The 23,965-nt window shown below is 39.3% G+C and overlaps 2 protein-coding genes across 2 annotated transcripts; one reads left to right on the top strand and one right to left on the bottom strand.

Annotated features, from left to right (window-relative positions):
• Positions 1-906: 906 nt before the first annotated feature.
• LOC129274271 (kelch-like protein 10) lies at positions 907-12,645 on the bottom strand. Its single transcript, XM_064108318.1, has 11 exons — positions 12,350-12,645; positions 9,725-10,054; positions 8,976-9,190; positions 7,840-7,988; positions 7,085-7,216; positions 6,223-6,454; positions 5,376-5,497; positions 4,540-4,761; positions 3,808-4,032; positions 2,214-2,464; positions 907-1,296 (listed from the first exon to the last, which is right to left on the bottom strand). The coding sequence occupies exons 2-11, from the start codon at positions 9,876-9,878 to the stop codon at positions 1,034-1,036; spliced, it is 1,965 nt and encodes a 654-aa protein (XP_063964388.1). The 5' UTR covers positions 9,879-10,054; positions 12,350-12,645; the 3' UTR covers positions 907-1,033.
• LOC129275234 (large ribosomal subunit protein bL17m-like) lies at positions 11,934-23,145 on the top strand. The gene is made up of 3 exons (XM_054912028.2): positions 11,934-12,478; positions 19,064-19,132; positions 19,676-23,145. The coding sequence occupies exons 1-3, from the start codon at positions 12,269-12,271 to the stop codon at positions 20,066-20,068; spliced, it is 672 nt and encodes a 223-aa protein (XP_054768003.2). The 5' UTR covers positions 11,934-12,268; the 3' UTR covers positions 20,069-23,145.
• The last annotated feature ends 820 nt before the right edge of the window (positions 23,146-23,965 follow it).

The raw sequence follows: 23,965 nt of genomic DNA, 5'->3' as shown, positions 1-23,965 counted from the left end.
TTGCGTGAAAAGCCAACGAAAGGAATCATTTCCATGTTTGGTTTTTATCTATAGGCCTACCCATAAATCCGTAATGTCTCCGTTCCAGCATTATAGTCGTATCGTAAATTGTGCTTTCCGGCCAAACAGAGTGAAAAATCGTTAGGTAGCGAAACTAATGATGATCATCAATGCTTTCAACTTTGAAACAAAAATACGATCAGTTATTGAGCATCAAACCTGGAAATTCGGATATAAATCGAACTCATTTAAGATTTTTCCCCTTCAAATCATAAGTTATTTTTCAGCGGAAATACAACCACATGCATATCAGCCTAATAATCGTCTTTTCTTTTACACTAAATCGTTCATGATTATTTTATAGTGGGGTACAAGTTTTCGCCAAATCTTTTGGAGTGAATTTGGAGTGACTGAAGAGGATGAGGACGAGGATGATGATGATGGCGATGAAGATGACGAAGCTGACGACGATGGTTCAACGATGACGATGCCTTGACTATGATGATGAGGAGGAGAACGAGGAGGACAATGATGAGGACGATGATCACGAATCTCGATGATGTGGAGGGTAAATTTGCGCGCCAACTATTTTTTTTTAAATTGGCATTTGGGAAAAATATGAACTATTAACTGCGCAATCGTGAATTCATATTGACGAGTGTTGCCCATCAGTGATACTCTACCAATAATTGAATCAACTTCAGAAGTCAAATAATCGATTCCCTAACCCCACGTCCTAATTTTGCCCATGACTGAGTGAAAGTTATACAAAATTCTGTGAAAACCAAACACAAGTATTATTATTGGTTTTTTTATAGCTCTGACGAACTTGTCAGCCCCTAGCTCGGTAAATTATAGGCCAGTCTTTTTTTAATTTTAATTTTAATTTTTTAATTTTATTTTTTTACAATTGACTGTAAATGTATTTGAAATAAGATAGACTTCTTCATGTGGATTTTTTTCACACAATTGTCAGCCATTAAAAGTCATGATCAGTTTCGCTATCGAACGATTTTTCATCTATCAATATTTTTTATGACGAGCTCGGTTCCTCTCTGTCACTTTCTTCATTGTTCCCTGATAAAGGCGGTGTTTGCAATGGACTTGCCCCAGGCAGGAGACCCGGATGTCTCCGTGGATTTGGTGATCGATCTGGAAACTGAACAACCTCGTCACCATCAACATCGTCATCATCGTCGTCTTCATCATCTTCGTCCTCATCCTCCTCATCGTAATCATCATTATTCGCGTGCTCTTCCGCAAGAGCCGCTTGCTGGAGAAGAAACTCATCAATTTCTGCAAAGATAAATAGAATAGAGGATTTTGTAAATCCAGGATTTTTTTACTGCGGGATTTCCTAATTTTTAAATAGGTGCAACATATCTAGCATAAGCTGAAAACAATGAATGTATTACCAAGTGGAGGCAAAACCGCTTTCAGGTCTATCAGTGTGCCTTGTTGCACAAAGACTTCCGTTTGAACACAACTCGGAAAGTCAAGCGCAAGTCTAAATTAAATTACGCGCTTCTGATTGATTGACAATCAATACCGTGTTTACACTTAATCGGCATTTGAATCGGCTCGCGGTTCTGAACCGCGAGCTGTAACAACGTGTAAACGCAATCCAAATGCCGATTCTGCATCGGCATTTGGTTCTGAACCAAATGCCGATTAAGTGTAAACACGGTACAAGTTGCGTTTGATTGCATTTCTATCGGCAACGTGCTCCTGCTCAATTGATGACATTTACGTTACAAGATGGGAACGTTCCCGAGAGCGCTAAATATCGCAATAGGATTTAATGGAACAGTCAAATCTATTGCCTTTCCCACTTTCTACATATGCGGCGATACATCTCTCAACCCTTTGCATTTTCATGGCGCTATTCAGACAAAATAGCATTGTTTTGGCGAAGAGAACGCGGTAGCACAACCTTCGCTTACCTTGCGTGAGGGAAAATACATGCTCGAAATACTTCTATATTAATATTGCGTTCTCGTAATCGTTCTTGTCCTGTAACGTCCATAATTTCAGACAATCTTGTGGTATTTTCTAACGTGTAATTGAATATTACATGGGTTATCAATTACACATGGATCATCTTTATTGATACATTGATAACAAAGACGCGGGGGGTTTTATAGGTTTTCAATTTCGTCGTAGGTTTCGTGGAATGGGGAACATGCTAGGCGAATAGGCGCCGTAGTCTTCACCTGCTTCGTCGGCCACCTCCTGATTGCCGCCTTCGTCATCCTCCTCGTCGTCGAGCACGCGTTCGTCGTTGGTCACGTTGCTTTCCTCCATGGCCATGGCGGCCTGCTCGAGTGAGGCTTGGGTGGGCACGAAGGCAGGAGGTGGAAGGTCTCGATCACGGGGCCAGGTGAACTCGCGGACGTTAGGGAGGTCGGAGACGACGCCGATGCTCAAGGCGCTCCGGTAGACGTTCATGTCGCATGCGTCATACCTGAAAAAATAGGATGTCGTTAAAAGATAAGTTAACCCTGAGTCCAAGGAGCTGCACAAAAGTAATTTCAGAGGGGGGCAAGATAAAGGTGAAGTCATTATTATCAATCGATTAAAAGGGGTAGTAAAGACTTACACGTCCCAGACCTAGCTCTTATACAGTGCGTATCAAAAAAAAGTTTACACTTTGGAAAAGCCCTGGGAATTCAAAAATATACAACATGTGGGTAAATTTTTCACATATAATCTTTGGTTTGGGTCTCATCTATCCAATGAAAGTAAAAGTTATGACAGAATGTTACACTTGAGTGAGCACTGTCCATTTTTGTAAAGCTCGCAGAAATCTGTTTGCGCAGAAATGCTCGTTTTCACGCTGTGTCAAGGGGAAAGGGCGAAATCAAACTTACCCTGCGAAACATTTCTCATACATTTCCCTTGCACTTTTAGTCAATTGAAATAAAACGGATACATTGAAGTATTTTGCAACAATTTTGCCACTCAAATTGATATTTCAACATTTAGTAAGCACAATCTTTACCCTTTTTTGTGCGAGCTAGATCTGAGGACATGACTGAATCTGAACAAAAGTTTATATCAGACATCTCCAGCATGTTTTCACTGAGTTTTTATCATTTAAAGTGGGTTTACATTTCATTTTTCATTTAATACTTGTTTCTCCACACTTTTCCCAAGCTTGACAATGATTAACAAAATTAAAATCAAGCCTAAACCATTTCATATAAATCACAGCTCAGTGTAAAGCAAATATCGTCCCGATGGCCTCGGTGTGTGGGGGAGTGGGGTGGGGCACAATGCACTCTTCGAAGTGTTTTGGGCAAGGAAACAAGTTTAAAAAGGTAAAAGATATCTTCAAATCAATTTTACTAGCTAAATTCCACGTGTTCTTCATGATTAAGGTCTACTTTTTTTTGCATAACTATTTCAAAGTTCTGCGCAAATAATTTTTCACTAAATTTTCAAAAGTAAGTGGTGCTCACTCAAGCGGAAATATTTTTCGACAGTTATATCGTCATTTGCTTAAATGGATCTGTACCAATGTTAAAATGTGGAAAAATCTTCAGGATATTACAAATGTATAATTTTACTGGATTTTGTCAAAGTGTAAACTTTTTTCTGATACGCACTGTAGTACTCTGCTTCCTTCTTTTTCTTCTCTTTCTTCGCCACGTGTTCAATACTAGCATTCAAAATTAATTTACCGACCAAAGTGTTAATTCATCAAAGTAAAAATAAATCAATTCCAAACTCAGACTGCATTCTGATTTGTAAAGCACAACGAGCTTCTAGCACACAATGATTACACACAACCAAGATCAGACTTACCATTCATCGTTGTCGGGGTCGTAGCACTCGACATTGTAGATGGTCGTGATGCCGTTGAAGCCGCCAATGACGAAGATCATATCATCGAGGACAGCGACGCCGAAGTTGCTGCGGTGGATGTACATGCTTGGTGCCCCCATCCACTGCATCGAGCCTGGCTTCCATCTCTCCATGGAGTTTAGCCGAGTCAGACCGTTGAAGCCCCCGACAGCGTACACGCTATCTCTGTGGAAAAGAATAAACATCAAGAGGTGATTTTTTTCATCATCATCGTCATCATCATTATCATCATCATCATCATCATCATCATCATCATAATCACCATCATCATATCATCATCATCATCATCAACATCTTCCTCGTCATCACCATCAAAATAATATAAACATAGATGTAATAAACTATGGTGCCATACTTTCATCATTGATGAAAGCCGAACATTTTTATAAAATTGCAAAGTATTTTATCAAAATTGCAGGTTTTGAGTTTTTAGGTTCATATAAGAAATCCTTACAAGACATACATTTACAATTTAGATAGTGCAATCATGGGGCCATAGCGGTTTTCTTTCTTTTCAGGAACGAGACAGTATATTACATTGGAAATAGAATAGAAATTTTCATTCTTCTTAGGTTTTTTATCACATAATATGCATCGCAAGGATTCTTGGTCAGAATGTATTCTGCAAAGACGAATATAAAATGGGACAATGCCCCTCGAGATGAAATTTACCGAAATGCCACTGCACCGACCCCACTCCTTCTGCTATTCATACGGGGTATATCCCGCCACTCATCTAGCTCCGGGTCGAACAATTCGGCCGAGTTCAGACACTCGTTGCCGTTGAAACCGCCGACGATGACGATCTTGTCGTCGAGACGGCACGCCGAGGCATCACTCCGATGGTGGTTCATCGAGTGCATCAATGTCCATTGGTTGCAATAAGGGTCGTACCTGGATTGGAGGTCGAAAAATAAAGCTACTGAAGTGTATTGGATAACGGCTTAACAGGGTGACGAAAAAATGACGCACTGCGTCCGTGTCGTGCCGAACCCGCGTCATGCACGTCTAAACCAGATTCAAGGATAAATATCGAGGCAACCGCAACTAAAACAAGAAAGGAAGACTGTATCTTGTTGCCAATCTTAAAATGTGCTAATTATTCTGTAATCTAACCATATAATTATTTTGCGCTTTCTAAAATTTCTGTAAATTATATTTTTATTGTGATCTTTAATTGAGTTGTTTTTCTTTTGCTCCAGACTCATTTTGCAAGAACAACTGTCGTAATTAAAAAGATATTCTTGAGGAAGGTATCATTATTGTTATATCTAGCTAATTACCGGTGGTCCAAAGTGCTTCAAAATGTAAGCACAACAGGGAAATATCTAGGCCTAAAACCGGATTTCAATTGACAGGTTAGCAAACTTGGGTTTACAAAATAAGACTTTTGGGGTAGCTTCACTTTTTGTTTCATTCCAGTTATTCACTTCGCTTTTCATTCATGCCACCTGCTTATCCGTTCGTAACTTCAAGCCAATTTTACAAACCTCCCTAGTCCTACCTACCTCTCGACAGTTTTAAGACGCGTGTGTCCATCGAACCCACCCATCGCGTAGACGTACTCACCAACCGTTGACACACTCACGTAACACCGTCGGGAATTCATTGGCGCGACTTCGTTCCAACTCTACGAGAACATAAAAATCGAACTTAAATCAATCGTATCACTATATTGAAATGTCAAACTATGAAAAGTAAGATACTCCAAAATCATTTCGTCGTCTAGAGAGCAGAGACACTGTCCCTTTCTTTAAAAAATGAAGAAAGCATTGAAAGATCGAAGGTGGTGCTTATGAGTAGTCATGGTTCAATGACTTTGATTAGAACTCGTTATTATTTTGTAAGCTCATATCACCGAGATATACATAGGCATATGTGTAGCGCTGTAAGATTGCATGCATTATTGCAAGGTTTCTTTGTGATGATAAAGAATTCATTTATTCACTGACTGACTGAATTATTTAGTCATTCTTTCATCCATTCATTCACTTATTTAGTCATTCATTTTTTCAATTACTTTTCATGAAAACGTTTACCGGTAGATTAAAATGTAAAATCCTGTTTTTGTTCTATACTTTTCATGTGGAAAGCCATTGAATTCACCTTTGCCATATAAAATTCATGCCAATTTCTATGAAAAAATGGAATTACCATGTTTGATCAAGTCGGGGATGACAGGGTTTTAGACAAAGATAAAAAACTATTTTTCAAACGGAAAATCAGTGACCGCAAATTCAATAAATTGATTCATCAAGTCACTCTCTCTAAAAATATTGTGGTAAATAAAAAAGTCCCGAATATCACTTTCCTTCTTTGCCATTGTAGGAAAAAAAACATTGATCACAGGCTAACCTTGGTGACTGGATCAAAGCACCTGACACTGTTGAAGTACTGGTTGCTGTCGAACCCGCCCACGGCATAGAGCTTCTGGTTGAGGACGGCTATGCCCATGTACGCCCGTGGTCGATTGTTGACGGTGTCCATCAGGACCCACCGATCGGCCCGTGTGTCGTAGCATTCGATGGCGCTGGTCGGACTGCCCCCGCTCCAGCCGCCGACGGCGAACAGGAGTTTGAAAGGAAGGCTGGAGATAGGGCAGGGAAGATGAGATGCTTACAAAATATCGGCATAACTTCTAGTTATTAATCAATCTTCGTTTCTGATACTGCACATTTTCCTCATGCAGTCTATATTGACTAGGAAATAATACATGCAATTTGTTCCTTCACCTACTCTTACTTGCCTTTAATAATTCAATCAAATTAAAATTCAATTAATCAAAATGACTAGCCAAATAAAGACAAAGACTAGAGATGCAGGTTTAAGAGGAACTTACAAGAATAGTGGCAATAAATTGTACACAGATATATATAGCAGTGATGGGACTTTATTTTATGAGACATATTTCTCTCTTATCTCATCAACTTCAACTTTCAGGAAAGAGGACTAGCTTCTAATCAAGCTCAGATCCCGATTCCTCTTTGCCAAAAATTAGTTAGCAATGTGCCTAGACTGTCTATCCATTTCGAGCAGTTCCTGTTCTTTTTAAGTAAATAGTTTTCCCCATTATTATATCACTTTGTAGACAATGCAGTAAATCTTTTTTTAAGGGAAAAACAATTTTTGCTTCCTCGGAAATTCTGTTTAAACCTACTTTCTGCCGCCCCTTATTTTTGAAATCCTTGATCTACCACTGATTCTAATTGTCACCTACCGCGGACGAGAGAGCACTGCACTTGGTCCTTTGGGTGTTTCATTGGGATCAAAGTTGTATGTATAGTGGATGGTCTGGATAATGACTGCTTTGCATTCTTCGACGTCACGGACTAACGGATGAGCTTTGATGCTGAAAGGAAATGCCGGAAACAGTTGTTCATGAAAACATAGGCTATAGATTAATGATTTTATTTATCATGGTCCTCAGGCATCACCATCATCATCATTATCACCATCATCATCATCATCATCATCATCATAATCATCATTGTCAACGTCAAGATCATCATGGTTACGGTGATCATTATCATAACTATCACCGTCATCATTGCCACCATTATCATCAGCATCAACTCAGATTTGCAAAAGTAAATGCACCACTTTCCAACCCTATCCCAATCATCAACACCATCGCCACCACCATCATCGTCGTCATCTTCATTATCATCATCATCTTGGATTTGTCATAGTAAAATGTACTATTTTTCGTTCCATTATCACCTCCATTCCAATCATCACCATCAAAACCATCACCACCACCACCACCACCACCATCATCATCATCATCATTATTTTCCCTCCATTCCAATCATCACCACCACCGCCACCACCATCATCATCATCGTTATTATTATCCCTCCATTCTAATCATCGCCACCACCATCATCATCATCATTATCCCTCTCTTTTTCCTCATCACCACTATCCCCATCGTCATATTTCAAATAGAACAGACTCACAGACTATACTCACCTGTTCATGAAGTAGTCTGTGTTGATCATACCCAGACGAACGAGGAGTAACAACCGAGGTATGTATTGTTTCCTTTGTGTTTCCTTGTGCCGAACCCAACGAACCATTGCCTCAAAGACATACTCCTCCATCTTGACGTTCAGTTCATCCTAACAAAATTGTTTGAATAATCTCTTAGCGGCCATAACATACCATATAAATATTTATAGGTCAACATTGTTAAATGGGATCTATTTTAATGTTTGTCCGATCAGAACTATATGAGAGGATTTCATTCCAATCCATCACAAGGTCCATCGTCATCTTTTGGTTTGTAAAAATATGATAAATATCCACCATTTTGTGATTGAATTATATGGTTAAAGAAATCATGCAAAAAAAAATACATTCATAGCAATCGTTCCTCTTCAGTATTTTTTCCCCCATTTTGTTAAGAACTTAAGAGTGATCGTGTCAAATTCAAAATCCTTATACTGGTATATCACTCAGTTCATGGCTCTGCTCCACAGTACAACTCTGCTTTCGATCCTCTCATTCACACATGTATACACACCATCTAGGCTTCTACGCTCCAGTGACTCTGGTCTTACAGTTCCAACAAGTAAAACAAATTAAGTGGGGGAAGGGCATTCATCCATGCAGGGCCCTCACTATGGAATTCCCTACCACGAGAGATCCGAGATAGCAAGAGTGTCGAAACATTTAAGATTAAGCTAAAAACTTATACCTCTTTAACTCATTTTATCAATGATTTTCTGTTACTTGTAATTTTGTTTGTTGCCCCCCTTCACTTGTGCACCTTGAGCATCTCAAGATTACGAGATGGATATGGCGCTTAACAAATTGCATATTATTATTATTATTAGGCTAAAAAATTTATCAAGGTTGTTTGACGGGGTTCATCATCATCATCATAGTTTTGTTGATAAAATATGACAAATAACCTTTATTTTGTAATTAAAAACTATGAAAACTATGATTAATGAAGTCATGAGGCTGAAATTAGATTTATAGTAATCGTTCCTCGACTTCAGTGAGTTCAATTGAATACATTGTTAAATCCAAGGGGAAAATGTTATATTCGCATAGGCCATAGGCCCATGTGTGTCTAAACTTCCGCCTCTCATTCATCCTACCTCTTTCACAATACACTCTAGATCTTCGATGGAGAGCTCGAGGAACTCCTCGGCTTTGCCTCCAAGAGCGACTTCTTCGAAGTGGTTGAGGATGTAACGAAAAGCGGACTGTTCCAGAAGAAAGCAGAAATAAGAGCGAGCGAACCGCCACATCCCGACGCAGTTGCTCGCGCCAAAGTGATCCTCCAAGTATGCGCAACATTCCCTGACGAGGCCTAACATCGAGGACACAAAAAAGAGGATGATAAAATGATAGAAAAAAATTATGAGAAAGAATAAATGAATTTACAAAAGTAGATTTAGACCCAGGCCTATCTTATAATATAAAAAAGGTAGATGTGCACCTATATATCTCATTAAAAGTTGACTTGTAAAACTAAGTCTACAAAACTGTTCACTCAATCAATGCTCGTGCAGCGGATCGAGAGATCTGAAGATCTACATGTAGTCTGCCTTTTATTTTCTTGTTTTTTTAGGGTTCTAGACTCTATCGTCGGATTTTGTTTCAGCAATTTATGGGAGATAAGACTTAACGTTAGATCTAACCCTGGATCTAACTCAAATATTTTTTTCCCGTCAAAAGAAGGAATTTTTTGTATAGGCCTAGGCCTAAACAAAAAATTAAATAAATTTGTACCCTCCTTCCTCATCAGATGCATGGCCATATTTTCATCTTTAGTAAATCTTACTTATAGATCACTAACTTGTCTTCAGATTCCTCCACTTTGTTTTTGTTTTTTTCTTTTTACCTTCGACATTGAACTGGTCTGCTGCTGGTAGCAGCTCCACCACATTGTCCGAGTTGACTGGAGTATGTTTGGTGTAAATGTAATCCAGGATCTGCTCCATCAGATTGGGCTCCACGCCGGGGATCTTAATGACCTTTTCTTCCATCTCGTGCATTCCGATCGTGAAAAGGGCGCGAAAGTATCGGCTGCATGCCGCCAAAACATTGCGATGCGCGGGAAACTTCTGATCGCCCACCTCCAAAGTCACATCGCAAAGTTGATTGTTTTTTCGGAGTTCATCAAAGACGGTGAATGGGGTAACTTCTGCTTCCTCTGTCTCCTTTTCGCTCACTTCCATGGGTAAATTATTTAATTCACGAAAAAAAATCTCAATTGTATTTCGAGGATCAAATTGTCACTAAACCGAAGTGATTATCTTCTTGAATTAAAATTTATTTTGCATGCCTAGCATTTTTTCTAGCATGCATTGTTTACAAAAAAGCGCGCCTTTTTTAGTTGCTAATCAGTTGCTAAGGATAATGGTCCACGCGAAGATGCAAGGCGATTGGCTCAATATCAGTGACGTAGGAGAGTTTTGGCGCGCATGCATAATTTGATGCAACTTGGGACGATGCGAAGCCAAGTGATGCTATTTTTAGGACCTTTGCTATAAGAACAATGGGGTGGATTTTTTTTCGCGCGCACTCGGTTAGCCTAGTAACGCGCAAGTGGTATTTTGGGGAATCATTTTCGAAAGGAAAAATTATGGGTGTCAAAATTGTATTCAGGGTCAATGACCTCTGCAGAAAATGATTTTCATTTTCAAATCTGATCATGTAGTATGACGTCAAAGAATGTTAGAGGGGCAAGTGCTACTTGAAGGTGATGAAGATGTCTGCTTTCACTTCCCCCATCCTGCTATTCCTAGGAGTATAATAGGGAAATCCCCCTAAATTCATTGTCGACTGCATATACACTAGCCGCTTTTCCCTGGAACAGATGGATGGATCGACCTACGCCATATCGACAGCCTAATTTTTTTATTTTTGTTGTTGTTGAATGTTTAAAAAAATGAAATGGAATAGAACACTAATTTTAAAAAAGGCGGTAGCGTCCCCTTATATTTATATTTACAGGAGGAGGGGAGATATAATTTTTTCATACCCAAGTGACGCATGCAAAAGGCCGGTTCCCAATTTTTTTTTTTTTTTTTTAGAGAGAGTGGTAGGATGGGGAAGCCGATGTCCGGATAAAAAATCACTCAGATGGGTTTTTCTCAACATACGTGCATCAAATAGCAGAAATAATCATGAAAGAATAATGTCTCACATTACTTTCAAACAACTATCGCACATCGTATACTTTGACATGGGGATTGACTAAACCCGGCATGACATCAATCATGAAAATAAAGAAGTTTAATTATAATTATTATGTTATATTCTTCGTTACTTCTCTAGCTTGCACTGACTTCTTCTTCTTCTTTTTCTCCTCTTCCTCCTTCTTCTTGTTCTTCTATTACTACTTCCCAATTGTTGTGTGTCCGGACAATCGATTTTAAACAGCCATTTGGAAAAGTTCACTGGAAAAGTTCCATCAATTGTGTAAACTGTTAAACTGGATAAAAATTATCAATACCTATCAGCTTCCAAGTCTCACTAAACTCCTCAGAGATCGCATTCCATATAAAGTATGGAAGAAGCTAGCACTGGGAAACATTTATAGACACCATTATGCTGCCCTTGAAATTGCAATTGCTAAAAAATCTTCTCTTAGTTTATGGTCGGGCATGATCCAACGTGACAAGAATAATTACTACCCAAAACAAGTCTCTAGCCCTCTCCTGAGGGAAGCTATTTCTATCAGAGCTCAATTATCCTGCAGTACATACCCAACGAATAGAAGGTTATTCTCTATGAATCAAAGTACCACAAAGTCCTGCAAGTTCTGCCACTCCGAATTGGAAAGTGTTATACATTTTGTCGGAGAATTCCCAGCATTTAGCACACACAGGAAAACATTATAAACTTGATAAAAGAAGACAAGGAACTGCAGTATTTTTCTGAACATTTCAATGATCAAGAACCTCAACAATTTACCATTTCCGTCCTGTTTCTACCCGACGTCGAATTAACAGATTCCTCCAAAAACGACCTCAACCTACTTATTTTAAATTTCTTGCATAATATTCATCTCTCTCGCTCTACCTTACTCTCACGTCAGAATATTTAATGCTAATGATACAGTATTAAACTGCAGATCTCCGATACAGCGGAGGAAGGATACAGAAGAAGAAGAAGAAGTTATATCATACAGAGAACCAAACTGAAGGAGATTACAACTATACTGAATTCGTATTTTTGTGTAATCCAAAGCCAAAAAGATTGCTTCAAAATTTTAAAGTAACCCCACACCATCCTCCTCCTCTTCCTTCTTCTTCTTCTTCTTCTATCTGCTTGCTGTCGTTAAAATATTTTTTCATTCTATTCTTCATTTTTTTCTTATAGTCTCTAATGCAGAGTTATTGATGAGCTAGCTGTTTTCATTGTTTGCGTCTGGTTTGCTATGTCACCGACACCATCAATCAAACCGAAAAAGAGAAGAACTCTAAAAATGAGGAGTTTGAGATTTAAGATAAAACATTACCTGCGGATGTCCAGCGGGCCTGCAGATCGAATTCATGTATTGAGAACTCTTATTACAGCACTCGTGAAGTATGAACGTATAGAATTGGGGTACAGGAGAGCTTTTGAGACCCAGAAATATGCGGAAAGGGTAAGGACGCCAATATTAAAATAATTTGAATAAATTCTTGCTTCAGTCCCAGTCGTTAGAATTTACGTTGCAGTTTGTACAACTGGCATGGACCTTGGCTTAAGACAGTTAACTTGTCTTTTCTAACGTTAGTTGAACTCGACTTGGTAATTGAACATAGATTTATCGGCCGATTTATCCAATGAAAACAATCATTCAACATATTCTAAAGTAAAAAAATAATCTATTTTGAAATATCATTTAGGGCCTAATATAATAATATTGAAGCGGGGGTTGGTTTATAAGATGAAATGGTAATAAGCCAATCTCCACTTACCGACTTTATGCGTGTAGAGATCCGACAGACAATCCTCCAATATAACAAAGTGTTCCAATTATTGCACAATCCCAATGACACAAAATCACACAAGATTATATCACAAAAAATAACTTGGCTAGCACAAGCGGTATTTGGATTTTCTCTTAGTGAAAATAACGGAGAAAAAAGGGTAGTACGCAAATTTGAAATGGTATGCTGTGGAAGATGCAATGGATGAATTTGCTCCAAGTGAGATGATGGAATCCACAAATGTATTAAGTTATTTGACGACGTTCTCAAGACACGTGTTTACTGAAGAAGAAAACTTTGAGAAGTGTGTTCAGAAAAGAAAGTAGTAGTTTTCATCCCAAATGTGATGTAGGATGTAAACAAAGAGAGAGGGGAGAGAGAGGTACCAATTCAGAGAATTTATAGTGAGTCACAGGTGAGTGTGCTGTGCTGAGGGGCATTCTTGACCACTTGTTGACATGTTTATTGTCAGGGAGTGGAAGTAACTGGTATCCAAGGGTAATGTCCTCTCAAAGATGATGAGTAATAGAAGGCAAAGTTGAGAAATGAAGTAGGATGAAATTTGGAAAATACTACATCAGCCCCCTCCTAGATCGTTGAATAAAATGAAACGGTCGATAACAAAGAAAATAGTAATAGTCCAAATGAAGAAAATAATTTCTCAATTAAAATGAAAAACTTGAACAAAACGCTTTGGAAAATGCACCTTTCTACCCGAACGAGTTTGTCTGATTTCAGGCTCGGTAGATGATGAAGAAGGAGTGATGGAGGGAGGCGGAGGCTTAGTGGTTGGTGTAGTAGTCACTTGAGAAGGTTTAGGGTTGTCATGAGTAGATAGGCTTGGTTGAACAGTGGTTGGAACGGTTGGTGAAATGGGTGATTCCAAATATGCTGGTTTCAGACGGTCGAGACTGATAGTTTCATGCTTTCCTTTGAGTAGGATGGTGAAAAACTTATCAGCTCGCTTGATAATTTGATATGGGCCATCGTAGGGTGGTTGAAGGGGTTTCTTGACTGCATCATGACGCACAAAGACATGGGTGCATGATGTGAGATCTGGGTGGACTTGTGGTTTGCGATTCTGGACACGAGTAGGCTGAGGTTTGAGGTTCTCCATTTGTTTTCTCAGTCGATGTATGTAGTTGTTGCTAGGGTCCAAATCACAATCATTCTGATTAGGTGCTACAAACTGACCTGGCAATCTTAAAGTTGTTCCATAAACCAGTTCAGCAGCGCAACATCCCAAATCAGATTTGACTGCAGTTCGAATTCCAAGCATGACGAGAGGGAGAGTTTCAGTCCATCGTGAAGAAGGTGTAGTTTTGAGTGACGCTTTAAGTTGCCGATGAAAGCGCTCAACCAGTCCATTTGATGCAGGATGATAAGATGTAGTTCGAATTCTAGAGCTACCAAGAAGATGAGTTAGAGCTTGAAAGAGTGAAGATTCGAATTGTCGACCTCTATCGGTAGTGATGGTTGAGGGAGCACCGAAACGAGATACCCAGTGTGAAATGAATGCTCGGGCAACTGTCTCAGCTGATATGTCGGGAATAGGCATTGCCTCAGGCCATCGGGTGAAACGGTCAACACATGTGAGAAGATATGCATTGCCATTTGAAGGAGGAAGTGGTCCCACGAGATCGATATGAATGTGATCGAATCTAGCATCAGGTGTTGAAAAAGTACCTATCGGTGTCTTGGTGTGACGGTGTACTTTACAACGTTGACACTGTATGCAAGTTTTGGTCCAATTTCGAACATCTTTGTTAATTCCAGGCCAAACAAATCTGTCTGTGATGAGTTTTTGGGTAGCATTGATGCCAGGGTGAGATAGGTTGTGAAGAGCATCAAATACAACTCGTCTGAATTTAGATGGGATGTAAGGTCGAGGATTTGTAGTTGAAGTATCGCATAGGATAGTAGAGTCAGAGATAGGAAGAGGTAGAGGTTCGAGTTTGAGCGAGGTTGAAGTGAGTTGTTTGAGTTCCTCGTCATCCTCCTGGGCAGCGGCAATGGCATTGAAATCAATGGTAGGAGTTGAAGTGAGGGAGTTGATTTCCATGCGAGATAGAGTGTCTGCCACTACATTGTGTTTTCCACTAATATGCCTTATATCTGTGCTGAATTGAGATATGTAGTCTAGGTGTCTGACTTCACGTGGTGAATACCTGTCAGGTCTAGCATTAAAGGCATGAGTGAGAGGTTTGTGATCAGTATAGATGAAGAATTGTCGTCCTTCGAGTGCGTGTCTGAAGTGACGAATAGTGAGATACACAGAGAGAAGTTCACGTCCGAATGTGCTATATCTTGTCTCAGCTGGCTGCAGGCGTTTTGAGAAGAAGGCGATGGGTTGCCAGTCATCGTCAATGTGTTGCTGCAACACACCTCCAACAGCAACATCTGATGCATCCACCATAATGCAGAGTGGGGCTTTAGGTTTTGGGTGTGAAAGGAGAGTAGCTTGAGCGAGAGCTGTTTTCACTGAGTTGAATGCATTTAGGGCTGTATCATCGAGATGGATTGCTTTGTTTTTCTGCTTGCATGCCAATAGATCGGTGAGTGGTTGAGTGATAGTTGCACAATCAGGAATGAAGCGACGGTAGAAATTGACTAGTCCTAGAAATTCTCTGAGTTTACGAAGAGAATCAGGAACAGGGAAATTGTTGATGACTTTGACTTTCTCGGGAAGAGGGCGGATGCCGTTCTCATCAACAATGTGTCCGAGAAAGGTGAGAGAAGATGCGCCGAATTCACACTTGGCTGGGTTGATGACGACGCCATATTTCGAGAGTCGAGCGAAAAGTAGCTGGAGATGTTGCTTGTGCTCCTCTTCATTTTCGCTAGCGATGAGCAGATCGTCGATGTAGGCGTACACAAATGGAAGACCACGGGTTACTTCATCAATGAATCGTTGAAAAGTTTGTGCGGCATTGCGTAGCCCAAAAGGCATGCGTACAAACTCAAATAACCCAAAGGGTGTGGTGATGGCAGTTTTGTGTACATCTGCTTGATCGACAGGAATCTGATGATATGCTCGTACGAGATCGAGTTTTGAAAAAAATCGCTTGCCTGCTAGGGCAGATGTAAAGTCTTGAAGATGGGGAATGGGATATTTGTCGGGCACTGTATTCCTATTTAGTGCACGATAGTCTCCACACGGTCTCCAGTCTCCGGGTGTTTTCTTGGGCACCATATGAAGTGGGGATGCCCAGTTGCTGCTAGACGGTTGAATGATGCCTAGTTCCAGCATGTGATCGAATTCCGCCTTCGCGATACTGTACCTGTCAGTTGCTAGGCGACGAGGACGGGATGAAACAGGAGGGCCTTTCGTCACAATGTGATGGGTGACGGAGTGCTTGATCTCAGCCTCCTTATACACAGGGCGTGTAATGTCAGGAAATTTGTCGAGAATAGATTTGTAGGCAGCTTGATTTTCTGGCTTTAGAAACATAGGACTGATAGAAGGAGATGAAGAAAGGATGCCAGTAATAGATAGATTTGTAGAAGAGTCGATGAGCTTGAGATTGCGCACATCAACAAGAAAACCAAAGTGATGAAGGAAGTCTGCCCCGATGATAGGAATAGGAATATCAGCAATGATGAAAATCCATCTGCAAGCTCGACGCAGGCCGACGTCGAGAGTCAGGCTTCGCTCTCCATAAGTCGTAATGCTTGAGCGATTAACTGCTTGTAGATAGAATTTTGATGAAGGATGATGTTTTTCGGCTTTTGATGGAGGAAGAACGCTAACTTCAGCTCCTGTGTCGACCAAAAAACGAATTCCAGTTTTCCTATCAGTGATGTAGAAAAGGCGACTTTGTTGTTTGCTGCCAGTTGGACTTGTCGCCGCTAGTCGCTGGCTTTGTCGTTTCCCTGGTTGGTCTGGTTGAAAGTGCAAGGGGGAGTGCACTTCTTTGCCCCCTTTCCAAAACGCCAATGGTAGTAGCAGTCTCCTCCGACATGTGATTGAGGACTCTTGCTACGCTGACGGCTTTCTTTCTGGCGAGAGCCTCGCTCACGGCTGCGACCTCGGCTCCGATCGGATTGTTGCGCCGACACATTTTGGACAAGAAGGGAAAGCTGATCGATCTGAGCTTTCATCTCTGCCATTTCAGGATTTGAAGAGGGTGTGGTGGAAGAAGAAGAGGGAGACAGATGTGCTACCCGAGAGTGATGAATTGGGGAATGGGTTTCGAGAATCTTGTCGGCTAAGTCGGCAAGCTTCTCGATTTCCATGGAATCTCGGGTTGAAGCCAATATAACTTGAATATTGGTTGGCAGCCTCTGCAGGAATAGTTGTTTCAGAATGTTCTCCTCAAGAGTGTTGGTTCCCAACAACTGTTTCATTTTTCGGAGCAGCTGAGAGGGTTTTCGATCTCCCAGCTCCTCCAAAATCAGTAGTTGGTGGAGCCGTTTTTGTTCGGATGCTGATGTTCGTTGGATGAGCTGATATTTCAAAACATCATATGGGTTCTCCTTTGGGGGAGAAATGAGGAGATCTCTGATTTCCTGAGCATATTCGGGTTCAAGTGATGCAACGATATATGCAAATTTTGTTGATTGTTTGCTGATGCCCTTTGTTAGAAATTGAGCTTCAACTTGGACGAACCAAATGGTAGGATCATTTGGCCAGAAGGGAGGAAGCTTAAGTTGAACATTGGAAATAGAAGAGCTAGCTGTCGAGTCGGAAGAAAATTGATCGTCAGTCGACATGATGATAAGTATAAATGAATGAAGAAAGGGAGACAACAATTAAAACAATTTGAAAAAGGATGACTGTTCTCAGCACGTTGGTCGGGTTTAAATCACGTCGGGGTCACCAGTGAAGCGGGGGTTGGTTTATAAGATGAAATGGTAATAAGCCAATCTCCACTTACCGACTTTATGCGTGTAGAGATCCGACAGACAATCCTCCAATATAACAAAGTGTTCCAATTATTGCACAATCCCACTGACACAAAATCACACAAGATTATATCACAAAAAATAACTTGGCTAGCACAAGCGGTATTTGGATTTTCTCTTAGTGAAAATAACGGAGAAAAAAGGGTAGTACACAAATTTGAAATGGTATGCTGTGGAAGATGCAATGGATGAATTTGCTCCAAGTGAGATGATGGAATCCACAAATGTATTAAGTTATTTGACGACGTTCTCAAGACACGTGTTTACTGAAGAAGAAAACTTTGAGAAGTGTGTTCAGAAAAGAAAGTAGTAGTTTTCATCCCAAATGTGATGTAGGATGTAAACAAAGAGAGAGGGGAGAGAGAGGTACCAATTCAGAGAATTTATAGTGAGTCACAGGTGAGTGTGCTGTGCTGAGAGGCATTCTTGACCACTTGTTGACATGTTTATTGTCAGGGAGTGGAAGTAACTGGTATCCAAGGGTAATGTCCTCTCAAAGATGATGAGTAATAGAAGGCAAAGTTGAGAAATGAAGTAGGATGAAATTTGGAAAATACTACAATATAATAAGTAGCACTTCAACTTGCCAATTTTTTTTTTCAAAAAAGAATCGCTTTACTTTAGTTTACTTAGGCAGTTTTTTTTTCGCATACATTCGTAATTCCGAAGGTTCGTAATTTCGAAGGTTCGTAATTCCGAAGGTTCGTTAATCCGAAAACGAAATGAGGTTCCTAATTCTGAAGGTTCGTTAATCCGAAAACGAAATGAGGTTCGTAATTCTGAAAGTTCGTTAGTCCGAAAACGAAATGATTAACGAATCTTATTTCGTTTTCGGACTAACGAACCTTATTTCGTAGTCGGATTAACGAACCTTATTTTCTTTTTCGGATTAACGAACCTTCGGAACATCGAACCTTATTTTGTTTTCGGATTATCTAACCTTCGGAATAACGCCACAAATGTTCGGATTAACAAACCCTTTTACGTTTTCGGATTAACGAACATCGAGGTATAGGCAATTTACGTGTTTGGGAATTACGAACCTTCGGAATAAAGAACCTTCGGAATTACGAAGTGTAACCAGTTTTTTTTTTTGGTGGTGACGATTTTTTGAAATGAATAACGTTAGACTTGTGTCTGATCTTCATGATTGATTTATCTTTCTTATTCTGATTTGTATGGTTAACTTATGACTTATGAGATATTCTTGTTTGCTAGTTAGGTCTCTTTGAACCTTATCTTCCTATTGAAGGAGAAATGATAAATGGGTTGTCACAACTATTCTTGATTAAAAATTGAAGGATATGAATGGATTAACATAAGTTTTTAATTCACGTTAATTCTTTTCTCAGCTAATCCACATTGCAAAGAGAGGTGATACAGATCCTGAGGCAATGAAGATAGCAGATTTCTGGTTGAAGGTCAGTTCTTACATGTATATCCTTTGAATACTGTAGAGTGTAGAATCCCAGGCTAGAGAAGTTACGCGCACCCCTTCCCCCCACCCCAAAATGGTATTGTGCCTCCCCTTTTAAAGTTAAACCCCCCTTTTTTTTGCTTATCAGATTTGTTCATCAACTGGCGCCCCTTTTGAACAGAGAACCTCTCCTTTTTTCTTGCTAGGAAATTTTCAAGAATTCAAACTGTCTAACTTTCTCATTTGTAAAATCCTGGATCCACCCTAATCTATTGTGCAGTCTGGCTCAAAGATGGGGAAAAACATTGGAATGTATTTCAGCAATTTTATTGCCTTTTTATTTACTTCATATTTTGCTGTCAGAAAAAAAACAGAAAGTGATATTTTTCTTTGTATTATTATAGAAGTCTACAGATAACACAACTGAAAAATCTGAATGCATATGTCTTTATTTGTAAAATACAGTTATTAGATCTTGTCTTAAGAAAAAGAGAAAAACTTTTTATCTTCAAACTTAAGGCATCTCTTTCCACTTTATGTCAAACAGGATAAGAAGCAAATCCACAAGCTTTTCAAAGTACTAGGGCCCCGCTTTGAGGATACATCCACAAATTTCACTCGCCTCCTTCGCATACCGGGCTTTCATGAAGACAAGGGCCGCAAGATAGCTTTCTTGGAGTACGCAGGAAATCCATATCCACCTCTCACTAATGAGCCCAAGAAAAACCCGGACTGGCTGCTGAATGTTCTCGTCGATGGAGCCATCAATGAGCTCAAGGACTCAAAGGCCCTGGAAGAGATTAAAGTTATTGCTGCATCAGACAAGCAGTATCAGGACAACCTTGAGGGTATTCAGTATGTCGTTGACATGATGGCAATGGCAGAATTGAAAGATGGAAGTTCTTTGAAAGCAGGGAAGAACGAAGGCACTCCTGTATGACATAATCTGTGCAAGGAGAATATCACTAAACTTGAGGAATGAATGTCCCTAGAGGTCAAAGGTCAAATAGGGTGAAAGGTGAAAGATGCTGGATAGACAATTCTTGTTGAAAGTGGATGATCATTCTCTTCGATGATATAAGATAAGAGTGGTATACAGAGACCTAGAGTATGTTGCAGAAAGAATTCTGTTTGTACGCAATAAGTGTAAGTCCCTAATACTCATGTTTCATTGGTCGAAAATCAAGTTGCATTTGATTTTTTTAGTTATATTTGATAGCAGCTCTTTCTACAAAGGGCCCATGGCCCCATCTTACAAAGTTATGATTGATCCAATAAATTTCAACTATTGAAAGCCAGCAACAACATCACCTAAAATTAATACATCCTTTTGTAAATTTTGATTTGATTTTGTTTTATTAAGTTTCCTAACAAAATCGGCAAATATACCCTTCACATGTGTATTATATGAAATAGACTGAACAAACAGTTGAAAGTATATATGTATCTACAATTGTGTAAAATATTCAGTATTTTTTTATAAAAATGATACAATGAGAAATTCATGAGACCGCCATTGGAACTAATAAGATTTGAAAGGATCATAGCGGCATAGCCTCTCTTCTCTAAATTTGATGTAGACTAAAACATGAATCAGTGCTTGACCAATTTGTTTGCTGCTCTTTGTTTGCAAGCAGACAGTGCATCTTTGATGAAGGATTATGATATTGATTGCTTTGCATGTTTGGGTTTGATGGGATTAAGTGCAAGTAAAGACAAGGGTCTTGGTCAATAATAAGAAGTAATTCAATAACAAATTCATTGAAGTCATTGGTAACTTTCAGTCAGTTTTGTCTGACAAATGCAGTGATATTGTTTTGATTAACTGAGTAACATTCTAGCTATGATAACAGTCAATGTATGACCACTTGTCGATAATTTCAATCTTTAGAAACAACCAAGTTGAGCATGCAATGTAAAATTGTTTTAAATGGTTTTATCATTTATATTGTATTAGCGCAAAGCCTTTCTTATGTTTTAATAAAACTTTTTGCTAGTACAATGTAACATACTCGCATATTGTGTCCCAAAGAAACTGGTGTTAAAAATTGTTGATATTTTGTAACTTTCATAAAGTTGGTGAAAGTGTTTTACTTTCAGTAAAGTTACATAACTTTTACAGGAAAATAACCAGAAGGGTGTAACATTGTAATTTATACAACACATGGATAGATCCTTGACAGCTGATTGGATGAAAGCGTGTCACGTGACATTCAGAGGAATCAGCTATAGCAAGCTACGATATGCTAGCCGTGCTATAGTCGACTATTGCACGCTCGTGCTATAGTCGACTATAGCACGCTGAAGTAAATGAGCCAGCACTGCAAGAACCCTGGGCACACTGAACCCATGGTCATGCCCCGTACACGTTAAGTGAATACGCGCATACGTAATCACGTTTTCGTATCTCTGACCGACGTAGCACTGCGCATACACGTTGTTAAGCTGAACACAATGCGCGTACGTACGTTGCTAAGCAAATTATTCCCAGGGTACGGCTGCGTACCTTCTGGATTTCCTTCTGGGTTTTATGGAATTCGTTCACAAATTGGACTTCATGGATCGCTATGACTTTGCAGATCTATGTTGAAAATACTTGACTCTCCTGGGATTACTGGAGTAAATCTACTGACGCTCAAAAGACAACATTGTAAGCAAAATAAGACCTAACACGCGTTAGTCATAGACTAGACCTATAGATCTAGTCTAAAGTAGCTATCGGTGTTGTATAAAACAAATATTCAATGTTGTATTCGTGCGACGTTCCGAATATTACATTCGTTGCAAGTTGAAACAGTCTATTCAACTCCGCTTCGCGTCGTTGAATCAGGGAAGTGTTACTGTTTCAACTTGCACACTCATGCAATATTCGGAACGATCGCACTCATCAACATTGAATATTTGTATACTATACATGTAGAATGGGTATCATGCATAATTACCGATGCATGGCCAGCCATGCATCCAGTAAAGTTGCCTTGCGTCCGGTAATTACTTATGCATGGCTAACCATGCATCAGAAATTACTTATGCATGGTTGTAAAAAAAAATATTAGCCCCCAAAATCCCACCATTCTGTAAAACAAATAATACACAGGTTTGTTTGTGCATCGGTAGGACTATTGAGCATATAGTAACTATGGAAATTAGTCTTAATCCCACGAGGCACATTAACAGTTCCCATAGTAACCTTATCCTCATAAAATGCACTCACATCTGTGCATCATTTGTATAATAGAGCTTGAGACCATATATTGAGAATTGTGACCATTCAACAAAAACCTTAAATACTTATATTGGTTGGCTCAAAAAAAAAAAGACCATACGCTTTAAATTGATGTATAACCTGTTGAAATTGATAAGATATATCCTAGAAAACTACTCTATTCCGTGGAAAATAATTTTAGTAAGCTATCCTTAGAATAAGGAGAAAACAAGGTATTCAGTTTCATGTTCATTCAAGCGTGAGACATGCTTACTATGTTGAGATTATTAAATCTTTCAGCAGTCTGAAATATATGGTCTGATAAAACTCGCTTGAATTTCATGACTTCATGTTTTGTGAGAACATAGAGGAAGAGTAACTCCTTTAGCTGAGATGATTGGTGAAAATTTTGATTTTTGGAGCATTTTTCAATTTTGACTCGTTATGGAGAACCATCTTTGGCTGAATGGTGCCTTTTTGGTTTCGAAGACAATGGTCAAAATTACACTCAGTGATACTGTATTTTTTTAACCAGAAAATGCAGCAAGTTATCATATGATATAATCAATAAAGAATCTAAGAAAGTAATAGTAAAGACATGATCAGTACTGATACTGATAATTTCTTTATTATTACTGTTCAAGTATCTTGTCTATGTGAAATTTGACCTTAGTGGACATAGACAACGTTACCTGTATTAACTTTTCTCTTTATGAAAGCATGAACACTTTATTTTCTATTGAATGAATTTGGAATTTGATGCTCAAAGCTCTGATCTCAAGATGGAAATATATAGATGTTTTATAATCCAATGATTATCGTTTCTTTTTTAATTGGTTTAAAGAATTTTTTTACTGAGTTGGAAATTTTCCATATTTCCTTATTTATGTGGAGCATATTTATTTTTGATAGTCTTGCCTCTATGTCTATTTTTTTTTAATAGAAAAATTGATTCACCAGTGGTGTAAGGGGTACATTCCTCGGTTATCACTCTCCTGGTGTGCTGAAGCAAAAGTGAGAATGGGAGGAATGGACAGAGGCAGAGAGTGAGAGAGAGAGAGGGAGAGAGGGGGGGGGGGGGGGAGATCGAGTGAGAGAATATGATGGAGTTGAATTGGAGTCTAGACAGACAAACTCTCATAAGGTGGTGTTTAGCCCGGGGGGGGGGGGGGGGCAGAGAGAGAGAGAGAGATAGTGATGGAGTTGAATTGGAGTCTAGACAATCAAACTTCTAAAGTGGTGCTAAGCCTTAGTTGTATTGCAAGGATACCCGATTTAGGCCATAAATCTGTGTGCTCCGCATTGCCTGCTATATATGAACCCATGTACAGAAAGAGCCTATGACAGATATTTCATATAGGGCCTACTGTAGGCCCTACCAATTGAGTCAGAAACAACTTTTCACAGGTGAAAAGTTGTTCCCTGACTCAATCGGTCTTAAAAATCACAACTTTTAAGAAAAAAAAACGTGTATGGAGATCAAAAGGAATATGTGTGTCTTGAAATATACCTTCTCCAGAATGATTTAGTATTATATGCCTGCTATATGTAATTTCTTTTATGAATCTGAATTGAAAAAGTGGAGGTAAAAAACAAACCTAAAAAAAAAGGAGGGTTAACTCTAATTCTGGT

Source organism: Lytechinus pictus, chromosome 13 (assembly GCF_037042905.1).
Source record: "Lytechinus pictus isolate F3 Inbred chromosome 13, Lp3.0, whole genome shotgun sequence".
Lineage (NCBI taxonomy): Eukaryota > Metazoa > Echinodermata > Echinoidea > Temnopleuroida > Toxopneustidae > Lytechinus > Lytechinus pictus.
This window is presented reverse-complemented; position numbering and strand designations above follow the sequence as displayed.

What these genes read in the sequence shown, in the direction of transcription:
- LOC129274271 (XM_064108318.1), bottom strand. Translation starts at nt 9,878, where the DNA reads ATGCACGAGATGGAAGAAAAGGTCATTAAGATCCCCGGCGTGGAGCCC. An exon ending in TAGAGTGTATTGTGAAAGAG is followed by an intron (nt 7,989 to 8,975) that starts GTAGGATGAATG and finishes CAATTTTGTTAG; the next exon opens with GATGAACTGAACGTCAAGAT. An exon ending in GCTTTGATCCAGTCACCAAG is followed by an intron (nt 5,498 to 6,222) that starts GTTAGCCTGTGA and finishes ATGTTCTCGTAG; the next exon opens with AGTTGGAACGAAGTCGCGCC.
- LOC129275234 (XM_054912028.2), top strand. Translation starts at nt 12,269, where the DNA reads ATGTCACCGACACCATCAATCAAACCGAAAAAGAGAAGAACTCTAAAA. An exon ending in CCCAGAAATATGCGGAAAGG is followed by an intron (nt 12,479 to 19,063) that starts GTAAGGACGCCA and finishes TTCTTTTCTCAG; the next exon opens with CTAATCCACATTGCAAAGAG. An exon ending in TAGCAGATTTCTGGTTGAAG is followed by an intron (nt 19,133 to 19,675) that starts GTCAGTTCTTAC and finishes TATGTCAAACAG; the next exon opens with GATAAGAAGCAAATCCACAA.